The sequence below is a fragment of the Herpailurus yagouaroundi genome, unplaced genomic scaffold, assembly GCF_014898765.1.
Source record: "Herpailurus yagouaroundi ecotype Mexico unplaced genomic scaffold, PumYag 163, whole genome shotgun sequence".
NCBI lineage: Eukaryota > Metazoa > Chordata > Mammalia > Carnivora > Felidae > Herpailurus > Herpailurus yagouaroundi.
The window spans coordinates 17,739,711-17,762,007 of record NW_024412404.1 but is presented as its reverse complement, the minus strand read 5'-3'; the positions used below and the strand labels follow the sequence as shown (position 1 = coordinate 17,762,007).

The following is a 22,297-nucleotide window of genomic DNA, read 5'->3' as shown; positions in this document are numbered from 1 at the left end:
AAGGTAAAATTAGGACCTTGAAAGGTTTTGCATAATACTTTACTTGTTTGTCTGTTTCTGCTCTGTCTTAATTCCATAATCTATTGTATCCCAGCCAGTAGTGTAGTTCTTCATCACCAACATTTTGTACTCTTTCAGAATACCTTTGGGGAATTCCAGAGCAAATAGCCTTAAACAGCAACTTAATTGTCTGAGAGATTTTATTTGCTTATTGAGAACTGTTGGGAACACAGCGTTATCTGCATAGGGGAATAATTTCCTTAGCTGCTGTCAGTTTTTACAGCTCTTTGCCCAAAGGATTATAGTTGTTTTTGTATAAAAGGGTGTTTAGAACAGGCACACCAACAGTATCCGCTTTGGGTGCTTGTAACTGGGCCCAGAGTGATAACAATTTGAGTAGAATCACTGTGTCTCCTGAGGCCTGGAAAAAAAGGCAGAGAGAGAGGAGAACAGGATTTGGGCATGCAATTTGAGAGTAATAAATGATTCATTCAACAGATAACGTATTGATTACAGCACTGTGCTTGTCATGAGGGTTATACTGTGAGATGTAAGACGGTTTCTGCCTAGAGTAGCTTAATCTAGTTATGGATATGGGAATTCAAAGTACCTTGTCTACCAAGGGAGATTGAAGTCCTTGATGAGTCAATAGAACAGTTCAATAATAACACTGATGAGTAAACATGAGAAGATATGCATTGGAATGCATGCAAATGCACTCTTTACTTTGGCCATAATTCACATGTTGTCCATGTGCTGATTACATGAGACATATACACTTATCTATACACGTGATCTATAATGGTAGAGTAATTGAACAAGACAAGCTGGTGTGCCTGACTTTCTTAGATTGGGTATCTTGTTGGCACAAGGCAATAATTAATACTAAGACCGGTGGAATTTCCCAGTGAGTCCAAATGGCAAATCCTCCCTGTCCTGCTCACCTAGCCCTGAGTGAATGAATATAGGCATCTGTTAAACAACTGATATTTATGTACCTATTTCACATCTGTCCTTGAGGGCCATCATGTGGGCAAGGACTGTGGAACATGCAGACAACGTGTCTGTCAATGGACTGACCATACTGAGTGGATGAAAGAGCCTTGGAGGGATGGGGCCTCCTCACAAAATAGGCTTGTAAGTCAAGAGCGGGGTGTCAGCACCCTGTGTGTATTTCATGGTGAGAGCGAAAGAGCGAAAGCAGACTTAAATTATGAGTTGTTGAGTCTCCTGCTTGAATGTTCAATTCTTAATTTGAAAGGACACTCAGTGCCAAGGGAGTATAACATAGAAAAGGAGTGGCCTTGATGCCTAATAGGAACTGGGGCCTGTCAGGGCTGCTTGAGTTTATTTACGTATATTTGTAAGACATACAGCCTTTCTACAGCTCTTCAGCTCTGTGAAAACATTTTGTGAACATTATTGTATTTAATCAACTCTGTGAGGTAGGTGTCAGTGTTCTCCAGGTTTGGCAGATGTGACCAAGGGTATTCCAAGAGGCCTATGTCCAGTGTCACATGACCAGTAAGCAGCATGACCAGGGCTAGAATTAGGAGGTCTTTCCATCAGTCATAGTCCCACTATGATACAAGAGCTGTGACATGTCCTGCCTTCTCAGTGCTGATCACTTAATTTAGGTATATGCTCAGATCGGTTGAATTATTCTCTGGTTGGGAGCCACATGTGTAGTCTGCACCGGATTGTGAGTTGAAAGCAGGGAGTTGCTGTACCGTGGAGACTCACTGGGGGCATAGGGTTTGAGCTGAGCTTCCAAGCATGGGTAGGGTTTGATCAAATGGAGTGGAGAGGAAAGGGCATTGTAGACAAGAGTAAGCATGGGGAGGAATCTGCACGCTGCTTTGGGAAGCCAGTCAGTAGACCAGTGTGGATATTTCAGTGTTTGTGTGGATGGATCTGCACTGGTGGTAAAAATAATTGGAGTGGATTTACCTCGGGAAAGGCAGGATAGCTGAAGCTCTTTGGGGAAGATCGAGGAACGGGGAGGAGAACCTGAACCTGATACCCCATTATGGTCCTTCTCTTTGACCACCTCTTGCAGATGCATAGTAGATGGAGTTCATCCACCTGTCCATCCACCCATTCCTTCATTTCACTTCATTTTGTTTCCTTCAACAGACATTTATTATGTACTTGCTGTGATCTAGGCACTGCATTAAGTCTTACTGAAGTGACTGAAAGGAACCCTCAATGCTTGGTGAATTAATACATAAATGAATCAACAAAAGAAATGGGGTTTGGGCTGGTGAGCTCATTTGTTGGGGAGAGAGAAGTAAATAGAGGGTTCCAGTGTGTTGGGCTAAGTGTGGCAGTGTGGTGCTCTGGGACCATATAGAGAAGCACCAATCCATGGAGCCAGGGAAGGCTTTCTAAAAGAAGTGACATTTTTGGTGACTTTTGGAGTCGGAAGTTGGACTTTATCAGCTACAAAAGGGGTGGAGAGTCAGGTCAAACTGAGTTAGTGTTTGCAAATGAACAAAGGCCTAGACACTGGAGGGAAAGCAAGAAAGTAGGTGTTATCCAAGCTGAAGGGGGGAGGAAGGTAATGGCAGACGATACAGGAAAAATGTTTCTGTGAAAAATGTTACTGGACCACCTGGTCCAAGGTCAGGTCCACATCCCCTTAGGCAAGTCCTCGGTAAAAATGGTACTGCTCTGGGAAGTTTTCTGACTCGTAGCCCAACACTCATCTCATCTTTCTCACAAGAAGGCCTAGGGAACATCTGTCTAAGGCTAGACACCCAGCAATTTAAGACGAAAGAGAAGAGGCAGCACTACACTGTAGAAGAAAACAAAGCGAGGAGGGCATTGGTGGTACTAGACTATTTTTTCCCTAAAACAAAAGGAGGAAATGAAGTGTCTTTTAATGGCTGGCCTAGAATACCATTCAGGGGACTTAAGGAAAAATCAAAATGTATTAGAGCTCTCTTCAGACCTTGGATGGTTTATGGCAGCATCTAAAATCGCTGGTAAAATTATGACCTTGTAACTCACAGCTGTGTCATATATTCTCTAGCACACAGTGTGATTTATAACCAAGCCAGTTGCTTTGAAACAGCATGGAGAAAAAACTCACCCAACAGGAAGTTTATAAAATGATGTTGTTTTTAATGTATAATGCCTTTTGCTTCAATCTGCACTGATAGGACGGGTGGCATGCTGTTGGTCAAGGTTATCGGCCCAGTTCCTGCAGTGGGGTGGGGGGGCGAGGGTTACTTATCACACTCACATGCCAGCTGGCCAGGCTGCAACATCCAGGATGCAGAATTCTACCCTGCCTCTCCCCAAAAGAGAACAGTCACTGTGAACCCCTTCTTCCCTTGAAATTATACCTGGGCATCAACCGAAGCTTGAACTGCATTACCTTGATTCATATTAAACCCCAGCAAGAAACTGGAGCCCCCCTAGGAGTCCTTCCTTCCTAGGAAATGAAGGGGCTCTGCAGGACAGCTTGTTAGAAAGCCATAAATGGGATTTCCACCCAACTCTTGAAGTCAGCATGGTTTTGACCCCTGTTATGGAGCTAGGGAGGGAAGGGGCTGGGGCAGGCTAGGGGCTGGTGATACTGGACTGTGGGGAATATCAGATTCATCCAACTCTCACTTCTGTGAGAAGGTGAAGGGAGAGAGAGAAAGAGAGAGGACACCTCACACAGCCCAGCGATCAAGCAAGAGAAGCCCCAGATGTGAGTCCAGGGACCCAGTTGTGGTTCAGGCTGGAGCCAGTTTGGTTGACCTTGAACAACTCACCTGCAAAACGGAGATGAGCTCTTGCTTTAGCTACGTAAGAGAGTTATTGTGAAGATCAAAGGAAATGTTATAACTTTTAATCCTGAGCCAGTGGCTAGGTCGTTATTTTTCTCTTGCTCTGCCTATTTCATTTTACCCTCTCGTGGCATGCAACCTTTTTTTGCTCAAAGAAGATTCTTGAGGACAATGACCTCAGACTTCCTTCTCTCTAAAAGTATTTTCTTCTGTCCAGTCTCACTTCTGTCTTTCCAGTTATTCCTGATTGCTTTCTCGGAGCTGTTAGGCATCTGATCACTGGGGACCTGTGTATACTCTTTCTTTGACGTGACTGCATGCTTCTCTAGATCAGACTCTTAATGTTCCTGGTTCATGTCCTGCCTGACCCCGACCCATGGGGAACCCAAAGCAACAAGAAGGGAGGCATCTCATGGCTGAGCAGAAGGATCTTGCTAGGGCATCTGTAATGCAGGTGACCAGAAGCCAGAGCTCACTGCAGTGGTACCCGAAAAGGTGCCAGGACTCTGTTCCCATTGAAGGCAGTGGGGCTTAGAGGACACTGCAGCCCCGTAGTCAGGACCTCTCAGACTTTGGCCACAGCGAGGAACTTTGCCTAGCCCCAGAGCAAGATGAGGGGATTTACTTTTTGTTTGGTACATTGCATCCCAGAAACCATAAACATGCTTTGAATCCCTCCAAGATAAGGGAGCTCTTATTTTATTCCAACACAAGAAGATTCTATTTTATGGGGCAGAGTAAAAGAAGTCTGGACATCTTAATTATGTGTTTTCAAAGTAATTCTTTTATAATTTTTATAAAAATGACACATTTTAATTTTATTTTATTTTTAATTTTTTTAATGTTTATTTTTGAGAGAGAGAGAGAGAGAGAGAGAGAGAGAGAGAGAGAGAGAGACAGAGCATGAGCGGGGGAGGGGCAGAGAGAGAGGGAGACACAGAATCCGAAGCAGGCCCCAGGCTCTGAGCTGTCAGCACAGAGCTCAATGTGGGGCTTGAACCCATGAGCTGTGAGATCATGACCTGAGCCAAAGTCCGACGCTCAACTGACTGAGCCACCCAGGCACCCCTACACATCCTCATTTTAAAAGAAAATGAGCTAAAACAGACACCATGCAAATTTTGATAACTAGGTGAAGTTCATGTTAGACATCTTTGTATGCCTTAGATACTTGAATGCTAACTAAACAGAAATTTATATGAGTTAACATTATCCATACTGTTAAAAACTAAAATGTTAAATTTAAGTTTGTTTGGAAGTAGCAGGAGCAACATTGAAGACCAGGGAAGGAATTGCTAAACTCCTAACTTGTAGCTCCTGAGGCCGCTGGTGTGGTTAGGAGAGCAACAATTCGCCAAAGGAGTGAAGGTGAAGTCATGTTTTCTTTCAACTCTATTTTAAAATGTGTTGTAACAGGGGTGAACTCTGTGCTGGGAGAGGAGAGAACGTGGCCACGCTTACATTTCCACCCCATCCTTCCCAACCCCTCCCCCCATGAATTGGTTCTTATTTCCGTTTTGCCAAGGCTTCCTTGGCAACTCTAGTTCTTCTGGAACTAGAGTTTTCCATGTCATTTAGTCTTAGTTAAGTATTTCAAAGTGTGAAGTCCTCACCCAGGTCCTGTCTTTGTATCTTTTACTGTTAGTTTAGAGAATAATGGTGGAGAAAACTGCTTCCATGCCACGAGGAACCCCAGCTCCATCCTCAGGGTGCTGGGTGAGCTTGGGCAAGCTGTGTAACCTCTCTGTGCCTCAATTGCTGCATCTGTAACATGGGGGCAATTAGAGCCACCTCATATGGGGTTTTGTGGGGATGGAATGAATTATTTATCTATGTACCTAGATAGGTAGCCATACAGGTCTTAATAGATTGATCTACCAAATTCTCTTTCTCCTTCTCCCTCTATAGCTACCTATCTATAGGTCCATAGGGACACACACACACACACACACACACACACACACACACACACACTTTTTTGGAGATCAGAAAGTAACAGGCAAACTTTATACAGCTATAGATAGTCACTAAGTGGCTTGAATTATTCTGGCAAATTATTCTCATGATTCTATCCTCTCTTCCCATGACAGTCCTCTAAGTCAATAAGAACTTGATTCAGGGTTCTTGTGGGAGTGGCTAGAAGAAGAGATTTGAGGGCAGGTACGTTCAGTACATGTGCTGCACAATACTGGATGCTTTGTGCTGTATTTTCAATTTTTTTTTAAGTTCATTTACTTCCTTTGAGAGAGACAGAGAGCTAGCAGAGAAGGAGGGGCAGAGAGAGGGAGAGAGAGAATCCGAAGCAGGCTCCGCACTGTCAGTGCAGAGCCCGATGCGGGGCTTGAACTCACGAACTGTGAGAGGACACGCCCTGAACTGAAATCAATAGTCAGATGCTTAACTGACTGAGCCACCCAGGTGCCCCTGTGCTATGTCTTGCTCAACTTTTATAGCAACCTGTGAGGTAGACTCATTTTCCCATTTTACAAATGATGCGGGGGAAGTTATTTAGTCTCTCGCAGTTAGTAAGCAGTAGAGCAGGACCTGGAGACTCCCCTCCATCGGTGCTGCCTGTTAAAGAAATGTCACATGGTAGTCGCTAACTAACTTCAGGCAGATTGCAGGGAGTCCTTCCTTTGGAGATAAGAGCTATGCATATGGGTGCCAGAGAGAGGAATTTCATATTGCAAGCTCGTGCCAGCCATAAGCCTGAGAAATGAAAAGTAAGGGAATCATCACTGTGGGTTTGGATTCATCAAGAAAGGAGGTAAAAGCAGAGGATATGGGTGGCTCTAAGAAAACACATTTGGCGGCAGAATTTTAGGGGTGAGCTGGAAGTTATGGAATGCCTTCCTGGGGAAAACCCACCAGCCTCAGGCCTTCTTTTTTTGAAACGTGCTTTGTGGAATTTTGGATTACACAGAAAGTTAGTAGGCATTGTGAAAAGAGAGCTCTATGGTCAAGTAAGTTTGGGAAATCCTAGTTTAATTAGAGGATTTCTTAACTGGAGGAATTCTCAGAACCTTTAGTATGCTGGCACACATTGTCAGTTTCCGAGGACAGGACGAGGCCTATCTCTGAACCTGTGGTGTCTTCAGACACCCTTGGAGCAGTGTTTTTCCACCTGACGTGGCCTCCCAACAGTAAGCCCTCAGTCATTGCAGGCACAGTGCGGAAAGTAGTCAGAGTGACAAATACTTCCCTATACAGTTTCGCATAAGCCTCACAATGACCTAAGAGGTGGGTTTTACTATTCTGGTGAGGCAGGCCCTTCTGGTGCCCACCCACACCCCTTGTCCTCCTCTTTCTGCAGGTGGCTGGGTTTTGAATCACCAGCATCAGCATTTCTTTGCCTGAGGCTTTTCTCCAGTCACCTAAGCCTGCTCCCTGGCCTGCCTCCAAGATACCATGCTAGGATCTTAGTGCTCCCCTCAACCAATGACCTACTGGAGGTGATGGATCCTTACCATGGTCCCTTAGTGAGAGATCTCTGCATCCCCCTCCACAGGGCTGCCCAGGCCCCCGCTGGTGTTCTTCTCCAGTTGTCCACAGTGATGCTTGCTTGATGAACTCTTTTTTTCAATGTTTTTTTTAATGCTTATTATTTTTTTTTGAGAGAGAGAGAGAGAGAGACAGAGCACGAGCAGGGGAGGGGCAGAGAGAGAGGAAGACGGAACGTGAAGCAGGCTCCAGGATCCGAGCTGTCAGCACAGAGCCTGATTCAGGGCTCGAACTCACAAAGTCGTGAGATCATGACCTGAGCTGAAGTCAGACACTTAACCGACTGAGCCCCCGATGAACTCTTTATTGCTACCTTCTTTCCTGTCCCTTTCTTTTTTTAAAAAATAGAAATTACTGTCAAATTGGCTAACATACGGCATATACAGTGTGCCCTTGGTTTTGGGGGTAGATTCTCACGACTCATCGCTTACATACAACACTCATCCTGTCCCTTTCTTAAATCCCTGCTCCCCTGCTTGTGTTCCCTGATATCACCTCCCAAATAAACTATTCACAATAGAATCTTCTGCTCACATTCTGTTTCCAAGGGAATTTACACTGAGATACTTCATTTTACAAAAAAACAAAATGCAAAGGAAAGATCCTCCAGAGTCTCTAAGAGGCTAGAGAAGGCACCCCAGGTCACAGTTTACAAATGGTAAAGCCAGGATTTAAATTTAATCAACACTTTTACTGAGCACCCACTGTGTGCCTGGCACTCTCCTAGATGACAGGACAAGATGCAGGAAAAAAAAAAAAAAAAACTCACACAAAAAACTCTTTGTCTTGCACAATAGCCAGAAATAAATTAGTCCAGGCCTGTCTTCCAACCGTAACCACAGTACTCCAAAAATTCACTGAGGTTGGATGCTTGGCCCCTTCTAAACTGAGAGTCCCTTTCTCTACCAGACCCATGTTGACCTCTGAATCAGAAGCTGGAATATTTAACTCCTCTACTGCCCTCTAGGCCATACAGAAATGCATCAGACAGAGGATTTTGCTTCATGATAAATGCTGGAGAGAATTGCAGGATTTGCTTACTCCATGATTTTCCTGCCCACTATAACATCTCTCTTAATTAATGGGTTGCAATTAGCATTTATAAAAAGAAATCATTCCACAAGGTGAGGTCACTGAGCTATGACATCTTCTTCCAAAGCTGTCCCCCTGGTGTGAGTGGGAACATTCAGAAATTAGCATCTCAATAAGCCCAGCACTCTGGCATTCAAATGCATGTGGTCCAGCTGGGCAGATGGGTGGATGAAGGCAAGGGAATTCACTGGAGTGAGTCAGGCCTACTGTGCAGTAGCATTTCCTTCATGGTTACAAAGTAGCTACGGAAATTGCAGATTTATGAAAATAATTTTTATTTTTTCTCTTTTGGCTACTTTTAAAGTATTATTTCTTTGTTCATGAGTGACATCTAAGAGCATAGAGCCACATAGTTATAGAAATTTGATTTGAATAAAGAAGATGTGGTTTATATATACAATGGAATACTACTTGGCAATGAGAAAGAATGAAATCTGGCCATTTGCAATAACATGGATGGAACTGGAGGGTATTATGCTAAGTGAAATAAGTCAGTCAGAGAAAGACAGATATCATGTTTTCACTCATATGTGGATCTTGAGAAATTTAACAGAAGACCATGGGGGAAGGGAAGGGGAAAACATAGTTACAGAGAGGGAGGGAGGCAAACCATAAGAGACTCTTAAATACAGAGAACACACTGAGGATGGGTGGGGGTGGGGGAGAGGGGAAAGTGGGTGATGGGCATTGAGGAGGGCACTTGTTGGAATGAGCACTGGGTGTTGTATGTAAGCGATGATCCATGGGAATCTACCCCTGAAACCAAGAGCACATGGTATCCATTGTATGTTAGCCAACTTGACAATAAATTATATTTAAAAAAAGGAAATTTTATTTGAAAGGGACATTAGGGATTACCTACTAGTAAACTCTCCCAGTTCCTCCTTCCTTTCCTTTCTCCCTCCCTTCCTTCCTCTGTTCCTTCCTTTGTTCCTTCGTTCTTTCCTTCCCCCTTCCCATGAGAAACCATTTAGGTCAGGAAGAATAAACATGACTTGTCTAAGGTGATGGGCTGTGTTGGAGTACTCCCAAAACTAGCACTCACTTAGTTTTTCAAATTGTCACACAGATGTTCTTTTCATAGTCGCCAGAAGTCTTAAGAATTTTTAAAAATTTTTATTGCCCTTCGGGGCGCCTGGGTGGCTCAGTCGGTTGAGCGTCCGACTTTGGCTCAGGTCACGATCTCACGGTCTGTGAGTTCGAGCCCCGCGTCAGACTCTGGGCTGATGGCTCAGAGCCTGGAGCCTGCTTCCGATTCTGTGTCTCCCTCTCTCTCTGCCCCTTCCCCGTTCATGCTCTGTCTCTCTCTGTCTCAAAAATAAATAAATGTTAAAAAAAAATTAAAAAAAAAATTTTATTGCCCTTTTTGTCCCTCTCAGCAGTTTTCATATAAGAATTATGAAAGGAAGCTTAATTTGCCAATCAATGTAAGATTTTGCATTATCCAGAGATGTCTGCCTGTGGACCGTGCTCTCAGTACTCTTTTTTTTTTTAATGTTTGTTTATTTTTTGAGAGAGAGAGAGAGAGAGAGAGAGAGAGAAAGCAGCCAGGAAAGGGCAGATAGAGGAAGAGAGAATCCCAAGCAGGCTTCGTGCTGTCAGCACAGAGCCTGACATGAGGCTCAAACTCACAAACTGTGAGGTCATGACCTGAGCTGAAACCAAGAGTCAATGTTTGCCTGACTGAGCCACCCAGGCGCCCCTCTCAGTGCTCTTAAAAGCTCAGTCTGTTCCAGTAAATCGTTGTGATTAGTTATGTGCTATTTTTGATTTCTGATTTTACTTTTTGTTGTTGTGTTTCTTTAGAGACCATGTCTCATAGTGTTTCTGGCCCTAACCGCTCCCAGAAGAGAACCAAATATGTAATAGGGACACAGTGACTTATCGCTGATTAATTCACTGCGTTTATCTACTTCTACCCTTTGTTTGCTGGGTTTGCAACTTGCGCCCATTTGTCTCCTCTGGTGTCCCCTCATGCAGTTAGCGAAATGGCCACAAGGAAGGCATCTGATGGAAGAGGAAAGGGCTGGCCTATTTTACCCCCTCATTAAACGGTCAGTCCAAAAGAATGGTTGGGATGATTTCGTTTGCAAACCCACACCTCAGGCAGTTGGTGAAGAGAAAAGGCCTAAGCAACAATAGGTGTGTGTGGTTCCTTTACATCCTCGCTTTTGTGGTAGGAAGAAAGAATCCACTTATTGCTAATGATAAAGCAGTGACCCACCTTATTTATTTTCACATAAGTCATGTCCTGGCAGGCATTTTCATAGTCTGAGACCAGCTCGGCGCAGTTTGTCTTATCTGTGAGATTGTTCCTGTGCTGTCTGAGCCATTTCGTAGAGATCAAGAATCACTGCTTAAGTGCGATCCATCTTTATCAGTGAAGTAATATGCTGTAAGGACGTTCCAGACATTGTCTGTTGCCATGTGACCAATAAGCAGATGGTTTGGTGCCTCCTGTTCTGGTTCTGTGAAGGGATGGAGATTTTAGTGCTCATCCCCTGTCGCTCAGAAGGGGATGCGGAAATGGATGAGGCCAGCGGAATCGGCAGGCCAATGAAGCCTGCCATCCAAACTCCGATCAGTGACCCCCTTGTACTCAGGGACAAATTGGGGTTAGGGATGCAGGGATAAAGGATCAGTCCACTAAGCAGCGTCAAGTGTGGGTTTCAACTAGGTGGCACAAGAGTGCAAAATCTTGCTTAACAGATCTTGCTTCCTAAACTAAGCTGGCAAAGCCCTCTCACATAACAAAGGTTCTAGGAGCTAAACCCAAATCATATTCATTTCCTCATTTCTTCAACACATATTTATTGAATGCTACCATATGCTGGGCATTGGCGACAAGCGTAGAAGGAGACAGAATTTTTATCGCCATTTATTTATAGGAAAAAAGACTGAAATAAGCACATGAGCTGAGGACTTGGGCGTCTCAAAGTGGGACTTGCTAACTTGTTTTGGGTCGGAGCAAACTGGTTTACGCTTTTAACATAGCTTTATTCAGAACTGATTAGAAACAGGATGTGCATGGGGAGGGAAGAAACTCTCAATTGTTGGGTTAGAAAGATCTCCAAGTCCTCACATACCGAAACCAGAGATGTGAACTACATCCCTTGTGGAACAAGGGAAAAATCTTAAACAGATGCAACATGCCCGACTCTGCTAGATGTTACAAATTATACACAAAGAAGAGGGACTGAGACCCTGACCTCAAGGAGTTCATAGTCTGAAGTGATTTATAAATATCTGGATTAGGCTAGGAAAACAAAAACAGCATATCAGGTGTTAAAATGAGTGTCACAGGAAACAGAAGGAACTAAGTGTTACCAACTTGGAAAAGTGCTTGCTGGCAAATTAATCATTCCTCCCTCCCTCTGAAGTGTCAGTGGATCAGAGGTTGGCAAGATTGGCCTGCAGGCTAAACCTGGCCCGCCACCTAGTTTGGGAAATAACATTCTATTGGAATGTAGCCAAGCTCGGTTTCTTACATATTGTCTATGGCTAGCTTTCACGCCACCGTGGCCAAGTTGAGCAGTTTCAACACAGGTTGTACGACTCCCAAACCCTGAGGTATTTATTATTGGCCCTTTACAGGAAAAAAAATGTGCTGAGCCCTGGTTTCGATTATCCAAGTTTATCCTGGTGTTAATTGCGAGCATTAGAACAAAACATAACTGAGATACACCTGGTCGTGGATTAATCCCCCCAAAACGAACACTTCATTTCCATCCTCCGAGTTTACCTTAAATTAATTTTGAGCATCGGAATTAAACATCGCTAAATCCTGTGGCACCTGAGGCCCTTGTGAAAATGTTTTTACTGATCCGAGATTCAGTGTTCTGCTTCCTGCCTTTATAGAGAGCTAAATCAAGAGCACCCGTTTGGAAGGAGCGCCTCTGTTCTTTGTAAACTGTAATTGAAGATATAATTCACTGTGTTCCTCAGTCTTTATTCAAAGCCGCTGGCACAGAAATTCTGCTTGAGATTAATTTTAGGATAACATTGATCTCTGCATTGACTTTATAGGTTTTCCCAGTTCACAACAATCATAACCCAGTATGTTTCTCTCTTGCCACAGGTGACAGAAAAGGCAGAGCCATTTCCAGAGATGAGCTTAGTAACAGATTCATTGCAAGTGCCGGGGAGGGGACTAGGGTGAGGTGAGAGAGGAGTATGGGGTGCAAATTGAATGACTCACTCTCAGGGCAATGCAAGGGCAAAGTGGGCGTTAACAAAGGGGGCCTCCTCAAATTTTGTGCGTTACATGCCTCTCTAACCTCACTCTTGTCCCGAGGCTGGCAGGTTCCTGGTAACATTCCTTGCTGCTTCTTTTAGCTGGAAGGAGCCCTGTCCTAGTTTATCCCTAGGTATGGGTTTTGTTTTGATGTGATTTTTGACCATGTCAACCGATTCAGGTCCTCCCTGCAGTAGATGGGGCTACAAATCTCAAAAACCAAACCTGCGTGCACTACAGTGACTGGGGACACCATCTGTCTCCTGTGGGTCCAAATGTCAGGCAGGAGGGATGCTCAGGGCCACGTGTCAGCTTTCCAGCCAGGGCTCAGCGTGGGAGGTGGGATTAGGGAGGATTATTCCAGTTCTCATCATTGAGCTCGGGTTTTCATCTTGGGGAAAAGGAGAGGATATTGGAGGTAGTTGGATTCACTTGTCTGCAGCATCACACGTGGTGTGTCAGGACAGGCAGAGGCTGTCACTTTGGAGATGAGAGGGCAGGACAGGGACCAAGAAGATGGTGATGTGCACTGCTAGCTGGTGATGATGGGGAGGGAAATGCACCAAGTTACAGACTCTATCCCTCAGATCCTCAGATGGTTAGTTTTTTTTTTTTTTTAAATTTTTTTAAGTGTTTATTTATTTTTGAGACAGAGAGAGACAGAGCATGAACAGGGGAGGGTCAGAGAGAGAGAGACACACAGAACCCCAAGCAGGCTCCAGGCTCAGAGCTGTTAGCACAGAGCCTGACGTGGGGCTTGAACTCACGGACCGTGAGATCATGACCTGAGCCAAAGTCGGACGCTTAACCGACTGAGCCACCCAGGCGCCCCTCAGATGGTTAGTTCTCAGGAGGGAGGGAGAAAGAGGGGAGAAGATGAAGTGGGGTGGGAGGAGGCAGATTAACTGGAGATTAGGTGATATTTTCTTGAATAGAGAAACCAGGGACCAAAGTAAAGCATCCTTTTCCCTTGTGACTTGAGGACTGTGCAAACGCTGCATGCTTCTGGTCTCCAATTTTAAAAAGAGTTAAGAGTGTGGGGAGGTGACCTGAGGCACTTAACTCAAATGGTCTGGGATTTGGGGAATAAACAGTAGTATGTGCCCGATCATAGACTCAGCTTTGACTTTTTATTTTCCCTATTTCAAATCACAGATGTTGGATGGCTCTTTCATCAGCTGAAAACAGGGCCATGACTTGCCAGCCAGTGGAGTTGGTTCAGTTCGCAATTTGGTCCACAGTTTGCCCCTTTCTACCCGATTCTCAGCACCTGCTCTCCTCCCCCATGCCCAGGTGGCTTCATAGTTTTCCTGTAACCAAGACTTATCTGGGGGATTGGTGACTCCTAGGCAAATGTGCATTTTCATAGGGAGCAGACCATTAGATCCTAGGAGGAGAGAGCAGGGCCCTCGGAGGAGACAGGGAATGAGTGTTCGTGTAGCACGTTCTGTGTGTCCCCTTAGAGGTGTAATTATCCTCTTTATGTGTGTGTGAGGAGGTAGGTTTGCAGGTTTCATGTAACCAGCCCCCGTTCTCATATTGCAGGAGGAAGGGGCAGGGTTCAAACCCACATCTCTCTGGACTTTCTTACTATGCATCACTGCCGTTCCACCAGTGGACTTTCAGGCATCAAGGAGCAAGTGAGGGAAAAGAGCTAATTTGGGGGTCTTCTCCTAAAATAAAATGATGCAGTCATCTCTCCTTTCTAGCTAAATAGAAGTGTAGATTGTACACTGCCCCATAAAACTATAACTTCCTTCAGGATGGACTTAGAGTTTGTGTCCCCAGGGCGCCCAGCTCAGTATCTGGCTCGTAGGTATAAAAACAGCAAACACTCAGTGGCACTTACTTGTACTGAAGACAAGTTTAACTGTTAAAGATATGGTGATGTATTCCTCTAGGAGGTGGGTTACCATTACTACTCCCATTTTATAGTTAGGGAAACTGAGACAGTGAGGGTTGAAGGAACTTGCCAATGTTCATTCCCCACTAATGGCGAGGCTGGGATTTGAATCCCATTATTCTGGGTTCCAGAATCCTGCCTGTCTTCTACATAGGCGCTTAATTATTTGAACAAATGAATAACTACAGGATTTAGGGAATTGGATATCCGTTCATTTCACTGAAGAGGTTAACTGCATCGGAGTTAATTGCTTGGTTATGTTTTTAAAAGAATGGATTAACATTCTCATGTTCTTCTTTCCTCACCAACTCCCCCCCACCTCCACCCCAAGAGAAATAAGCCTGTTGCAGAGGGGAAGAAGCAGGGTGTTTCTGCACAGTGAGTGTGAATGAAGGGCAGTAACTTCATGTTGGCAACACTGGGCTCTTGAAGACAAATGAAACCCCCACTGAATTCCTTGGGGTCTGATGGTATAGGGCAGCAACTGTGGGATACACTGAGGGGTGTGTAAAATGTGGATGTGGTCTAGGCCAATTTTTTGCAATACACACGTGTCCAGAGAAATGAGCCCCAATTTATTTGAGTGTGTGCATATGTTTACATAGGATTCTCTTTAAATTTTTAAAAATTGTTTTAAGAAGCACTTTCTTGTAGTAAAGAGGCTTGTGTTGAGATGTTTCTACCATGTTAAGAGTCAGGGACTCAAGGCAGGGTTTGAATAACTTTTCCAAGATCACATGGCTCATAAATAGAGATGCCAGGACCCAAATCCCAGCCGTCTGGCTCCAGGGTCCAAACTTGTCGTGTCCACATCAGTGAAGTCTTATGAAGCAGCTGGCAGGCCTGCTGTGTGGAGACAAAAAGGGATTTGGTTATTGACACTCTGTGGCCAGGTTGCCCATCAATGATGGGGTATTCTGTGAGCAGAACAGAGACCAGATGGGCTGTGCCCTAGAACTTTGGTAGTTGGATGGAGGGGAATTTGCTGAGTACAACCTTGTGTAGGTACCTGTGCAGGGCTTTGCATACATGTTTAAATCTGGATTGTCATCTGTGAAGTAGATATTAAAACCTCTATTTGAGAAATGGAGAATCTGAGGCTAGGAGCATATAACTTGTTCTGCCCCCACAGCAGCAATGGCAGAGCCTAAATACATAAGTCCTTCGCTCTTTCCATTAAACTGGTCCTCTTTCAGATTAACTGGAGTTTCATGACTCTGCCGTCTACCCTGCTGTTGGGAGGTAACTAATAGGGTTAGAGCAGATGATGATCTCTAGTGAGACACCAAGCTCAACTTCCATGGTCATTAAGTTGGTACAAACAGCCACATTTCGGACACCTCTGGTGACCAGGAGGTCGCTGTCATCAGGAGGCATCCATCTCAATATTTTTAGTGAAGTATATGAGACTTACAATAAAATACAAAGACTTTATGGTGCAGTTCAATGAGTTTTGACGTAGGTATTATTGTGAAATAGTCTATCACCCGTGTCAGGATACAGAGCATTGCCATTATCTTGAGAAGGTTCCTTCTGCCATTTACAGTCAACAGCTGCCCTCTTCCCTCAGTCATAGGTAATCATTGTCCTGATTTCTATCAACACAGTTTAGTTTTGCCTGCTTTTGAACTTTATACAAATGAAAACAAACAGGTTACTCTTTCCTGTGTCTACCTCCTTTTACTCAAAGTAAGATTTTTGGGATTCATACATGTTGCTGTGTACATGAGTAGATTGTTCCTTTTTATTACTAATACTATTCCATTCTGTGGGCATGCCACCAATTTGTTTATCTGCCCACCTGCTGATAGACATTTAGGTCATTTCTGACTTTGGGTAATCTTGAATAAAATTTTTATGATCATCCTGTACAGGTGATTTTGTGGACATGTGTTTTGATTTTTCCTGAATAACTACTTAGAAATGGAACTTCCCAGTGATAGGATAGATATTTAACTTTTAAGGACCTGACAAACAGGTTTCAAAGAGATGATAGCACTGTATACCCCTCCCTCCCATTAATGTATGAGAGCCACAGTTGCTGTTTGCCTGCTAACAGTTGCTATTGCCAACTTTCTCATTTTAGTCATTCTAGTATAGTGATATTTTATTAAGGTTTTTTTTTTAATGTTCATTTATTTTGAGAGAGAGAGGGAGAGAGAGAGAATGCATGCACACAGGCGGGAGAGAGGCAGAGAGAGAAGGAGAGAGGGAATCTTAAGCAGGCTCCATGCTCAGCACAGAGCCCAATGAGGGGCTCAGTCTCACAACCCTGGGATCATGACCTGAGCCAAAATCAAAAGTCTGATGCTGAAAGGAAAGAGCCACCCAGGGGCCCCTTATTAAGGTTTTAATGTGCATTTCCCTAAGTTCTTTGTTGGATAAGTGTATTGTAAATATTGTCCCCAATTCTGTGACTTTTGTTTTAAAGTCACTAAGTGTCTTTTGATGAGAAGTTTGTAATTTTAATGCTATTTAACTTATCAAGTTTGTAACAGTCAATGCCTTTTGTGTCCTACGAAATCTTTTCCTACCCCAAGTGTCCTCAAGATACTGTCCAATATTCCTTTTTAGAAGCTTTATATTTGGCTCCTACATTTAAGTCCATGATCCCTTTCAAACTGATTTTGTATATAGTGTTCGATGAGAGTTGAGGTTTGTTTCTTTTCTGGTACAGAGATCTCATTTTTTTCCGGCACTGTTTGTTGAGAATTTCTTCCTTTTCCCATGCAATTGTATTGGTGCTTTTGTTGTAAATCAATTAACTTTCTCCTTCACCCATACATATGTATATTGTCCTCTATCATCACACATATATATATATATATATGCATCTATTTCTGGAGTCTGTTCTCTTTCATTAATCAATGTATCATTGTTTAGGCCATAGCATACTGTCTCAAACTCTTATTACATGTAGCTTTATAGTCTTTATAGTAAAGTGCATGTTGTATTTAGTCAATTTTTTTCTGATGTCTATTAAAATGGTCATAAGATTTTCCTCTTTTAACTTGTTAATGTGGTGAATAACATTATTGGTTTTCATTTGTTAAGCTAATCTTGTATTCTGGGGATAAACTCCTTTGGTCATGATGTATCATTCCAGATTACTTTTACTAGTACTGTATGTATTTAAGAATTATTGTGCCTATGTTGATGAGGTATATTGGTCTATAATTTCACCCTCTCCTTCCCCTTCCCCCCCTTCTTCTCCTTTGCCCCCCCCCCCCCCCACTTCTTCTATTACCCTTGTCACATTTTGGTGTCATAATTAGGCTAACATCCTAAAACAATTGGGAAATGTTTCTTCTTCCTCTATTCTTTAAAAGAGTTTGTCTAAAATAGGAATTATTACCTTCTTAAATGTGTGGTAGAATTCTCCAGTGGAAACCATTTAGACCTGAAATTTTCTTTCTGGGGATGCTTTCCATTGAAGTTTCAATTTTTTTTTTTTTTTTTTAACAGATACATGGCTGTTTAGATTTTTCATTTCTTCTTGTGTCATTTTGAAAAGGTTGTATTTGTAACAAAATTTATCTATTTCATTTGTTTTTCAAATTTGTAGACACAATATTGTTCATTATTTTCCTTCATTATCCTCTTGATGTCTGTAGGGCCTATGGTTACACCGATCATTTCAAGAGAACTGTAAGTTTTAAAAAGTCTCTCATCAGTTATTTCATTTTAGACACAGTGAGTTCCTTTCAAGTCAGGAATAGGCCATTTTTTCCCCTCTTCAGGACATTTGTCATGCTGCTCCCTCAACCAAAAAAAAAAAAAAAAAAAAAAAAATTCCCCTCACCACTATTGTCTCTTCTCAGCTGGCTGTCTGCTGTTCAACTGTTAGGATTCATAATCAATATGAAGCCCTTTCTGATATACACACCCCAACATGTTCCACACATTCCTATCCAGATACACATATATGCACGTGTGCACACACGCGCGCGCGCGCACACACACACACACACACACTCATTCAGACAGATAGCTACTTTTGCTTTTCCTTTGCAGCACTTTAATCAAACTGTTAGTTAGATACATTTATGATAGGAATTTTGTATTGCTTCTCTCTCCTACTAGACTGTAAACTCCATTACAGCTGAACTTGTATCATTCCCATCAGTTGCTGAATAGCCAGTACTAATCACAATTCTTGGCATGTGATAGAAGCTTAATATGTCATGGTTGGGGGGATGGACAAATCTCTACTGAGGAGAAATAAATTGCCCTCTCTGAAAATTCCATCTGATCACTTTAGCCTTGCTAGAAGGCAGCGTGAAGGCTGGAAAAAAAAGGTGGGGGCCAGATTATGGGGAGACCTAACTAATAATTTATGAATCTAGGTATTTCTCTGTTTATATTTTTAATACTTTCTCTGTCCTGCTATATTTTTGTTTACACTCCGTGCCCTAGGGGAAAGAGGGGACCGGTGTTGGTAACAAGACGAAGTGCTGAGAACTACAAGGTAGGGAAGCACAGGGGTGAGGAGCTCTAATGGAATGTCTCCTCCTGCCTTCTGGAAAGCCCAGAGTCCCTCCTCAGTCCTACACGTGATATTAGCAGAGGATTTGTGCATCTGGGTTATGTTGGTAGTAGGAGGTGGGAAAGAAGGAGTGGGGCCATTCAGTCTTTCTCTCTAGTTGGGCATCATATCCCATAAGGGAGTCTTCCCTGAGAACCCTTAATCGTCAGAAAAAATCACCAGAATAAAAGGAATGGCCCAGTAGGACCCAAACTGCAGCCCCCCTCCACACCCTATTCTGTGCTCCTTGATTTTGAGGAATTATAGCCTTTTCTCCTTCCATCCCCCTAAATCATGTCCAAAGGAGCTTATGTGGTAATTTCCAGAGTGAAGCTGATTGATCAGCTTGTAGGACATAATGGATCAGACTGCTCCCCCTCCCTTCCCAACAGCCTCTCTGAGGAGGCCTCCTGCAGCTGCCCAGAGCATGCTGGGGCTTTTTCAAGGGGGCTGGTGAATGAGAGAGGAGGAAGTCTCCATCGGGACATAAATGCTGGTGAGCCACACCGTGCTGGGCAGGAGGACCTGTCTGCAGCACAGGTCCAGGAAATACAGGCTCCTCCAGATCCTTGCAGGACATCAGTTTGTGCAAGACGTGAACTGAAGGGAACCTGGAGCCCAGTCCGGCTCTCTGCCCCCACCATGATCCCCAGTAAGATTCTCGTCTACCATCACCCACCCAACGGCACCAGCACAGAAGATTACAAACCTACCAGGCGCCGCAAAAAGTCCCTGGGGGACTTGTTCCATAATGGCTACCGGGTGAGGTGTGGGCCCGAGGCCCCTGAGAAGGAGGAACGGCAGAGCTTCTGGCAGTCATTGGTGTCCTACAGCAGGGTTTGCGCCTCTTGGGGTAAGGTCCCTCCCAGCCCCAGCAGTTATCCCCCAAAGTTATCCTGTGTTTTTGGAGGCTGCCCAGGAAAGAAGTGCCCTTCTTATAGGCTGGATTGAGGGTGATATCCAGAGGGCAGGTGATAGCTTTCTCCATTCCCGTTTGTTTGATACACCCCTGAACTCAGATGTGCCAAGCCAGGCAGAAATCCTATCTTTTTTTTTTTTTTTTTTTTTTTTTTAGATGAATGTGGCTGGCCTCTAGTGTTCCCAAATGTTTTTGAGCTATTAGAGAATATATTTCAGAAATGTTGGGGAAAGCTTGGCAAATAACAGCAATAGCCTCCTTCTTATTTATTAAGTGGTAACAATTTCCAGTGAGTCAGCGTTTTCTAAAGAGGCTTTTGGAGGTATGAACAATATTTGTTTTCAGGGACACCAGTGCCATTTCTGTTTGCTTTCTTATGTCCTCATATTAGGCCATGGGGATGCTGTCTTGCCTATCTTGGGTGTTACTTCATTCTTCTTACCCAGCAGAGATGAAAGAGACATCCTCTGGGAAGATTCTTCTGTCTCAACAGTTTTCTGAGGGGGATTTGATTTTATTTGGGCATCCATAATGTATAGGAGTTTGGAATTAATGGCTTAAATTTACATTTCTGGACCTAAAGATCCCAGACTTAGGAAGAGATATCTTTTATTTCCGGAAGGGTTAGTAGTACTAGGAGCTTCTTTAAAATAAAGTATCATTCCTTTGGAGCCCAGTTTAGGATTCTGATGTGGATAGGCACAGCTTGAACTACCTCGGCATTATATAATTATGCATGGTGAAATTCCAATTAGCAAGCAAGTGATAGGTGAATTCTAGTCAATCCTTCTCATTAGAACTGGCCTAAAAGGCTTCCTTGGGTTAAACCATCCGCATGGACTTCACCTAGAATCTAAATATTGATGCCTCCTTTCTGGAGCCCTAGATCTGTTGATCAGATTGTTAAGTTCCCTCTCCCTTCACTTCAGGAAAGAGCTGCTTCATGTTTTAAAACATCCAGCATTGGCGAGGACCGCCATTAAAGCACCTAGAGATATGAGCAGGAATGATGGGATTATAAGCTAAGAGAAATAGACCATTTCCTGAGTAAGAGTTGAGTAACTGAGCAATACTACAGGTTTAACTTAGTATCTAATCTTCTTCTTACTTGCCTTTGGAATGGTTTCTCATAAATTCATTCATTCATTTTCAGCAGTGAGTGCTTACTATGTGTCAGTCATCACTGTGCTGGAAGATGATAAACACAGTGGTGAGCAGGTATATGAGGCAGCTGCTATGATGGAGCACACATTCTATGGGAGAAAATGGGCACATATACAAGCAAATAAAAGGTCATGGTAGAGAGTTAAAGAAGGACAGGGTAATAGGAGGGGGGCTACAATTGGCTGGCCAGAAAAGACCTCTCTAAGGCAGTGTCCAGTTGAGCCTCTCTTACAATGATTTAGGGGAAGGACATTCTAGAAAAGAAGGGAAGGGAAGGCTGAGCTGAGAATGAGTGGGAAACGTTCAAGGAGTAGAGGCACAGTGTGGATGATATGAGGATGGGGAGAGTGGAAGTGAAAGGAAAGATCATGGAAAGCCTTCCAGAGTAAGATAAGGAATCTGAAATTGATTTCTGGTGAGACAGCTCTTGGCCGGTGGCAATGTGACCTGACTGATGTCTGGAGAATGGTCCTGGGCAGGGTGGGCTGAAGGAATAAAAGTGAAGCAGGAAGAACAGCTTGGGGCTGTCGGCCAAGCTGGAGGTAACAATGGCTTGGCCCATGGCTCTGGCAGCGGAGAAGGAAAAGATGAGTTAGTTCATATATATTTAAGGGATAAAATCAAGAAGACTTGCTTGTTTACACACACACAAAAATGTGTTCCTTTACTTTCTGCCCCTCCCCATTTCAAGTAGAAGACTCTTGAAGCCAGAGCATCACCCCTGCTGCCTTTAGTGTTTCAAACATTGAGAGACTGGTATAGAGCACTCGTACTGTACATGTTACGGCATGAATGAATGAATGAATGAATGAATGAATAGGTGACAATCCCAGTTGCATCTCAACTGATGTTTCCTATCTGTCACACAGGAAGCAGTACTGGGATGAGGTGGGGAACAAAACAGCCCAAACAATTACCCAGGGAAAAGGTTTGAAAAGGTCAGACAAGCAGGCACTGTTTATAAAAGCTCTGACTGGAGGAACAAAAGCCCAGGGGCATTTGAAAGAAGAAAGACAGTCCTCTCCCTCCAGCTGGAAAGGAGAGGCTCCCGTTCACTCTGTGCTGGGGCTGAGAAGCACGTGAGGTGAGCATGGGAGGTGGGTCCTGGTGACAGCAGTTGGGTGACTACCCTGGAGAAGGGGAGCACCTTGGAGAAGCCTCCCTGTGCTTGTATCTG

General features: G+C 43.7%; 1 protein-coding gene across 39 annotated transcripts in view; it reads left to right on the top strand.

Annotated features, from left to right (window-relative positions):
• KCNMA1 (potassium calcium-activated channel subfamily M alpha 1) overlaps positions 1 to 22,297 on the top strand; it is a 736,361-nt gene that overhangs the window by 454,938 nt on the left and 259,126 nt on the right. Inside the window, exon 1 of one of the 39 annotated variants that reach the window (XM_040485514.1) lies at positions 19,486 to 19,890. The exons of the other annotated variants lie outside the window; for them this stretch is intronic. Coding sequence (XP_040341448.1) covers positions 19,680 to 19,890 — 211 coding nt within the window. The 5' untranslated portion in view covers positions 19,486 to 19,679. Of the gene's footprint in view, positions 1 to 19,485; positions 19,891 to 22,297 lie in introns of those variants that run through there. 39 annotated transcript variants of the gene reach the window in all.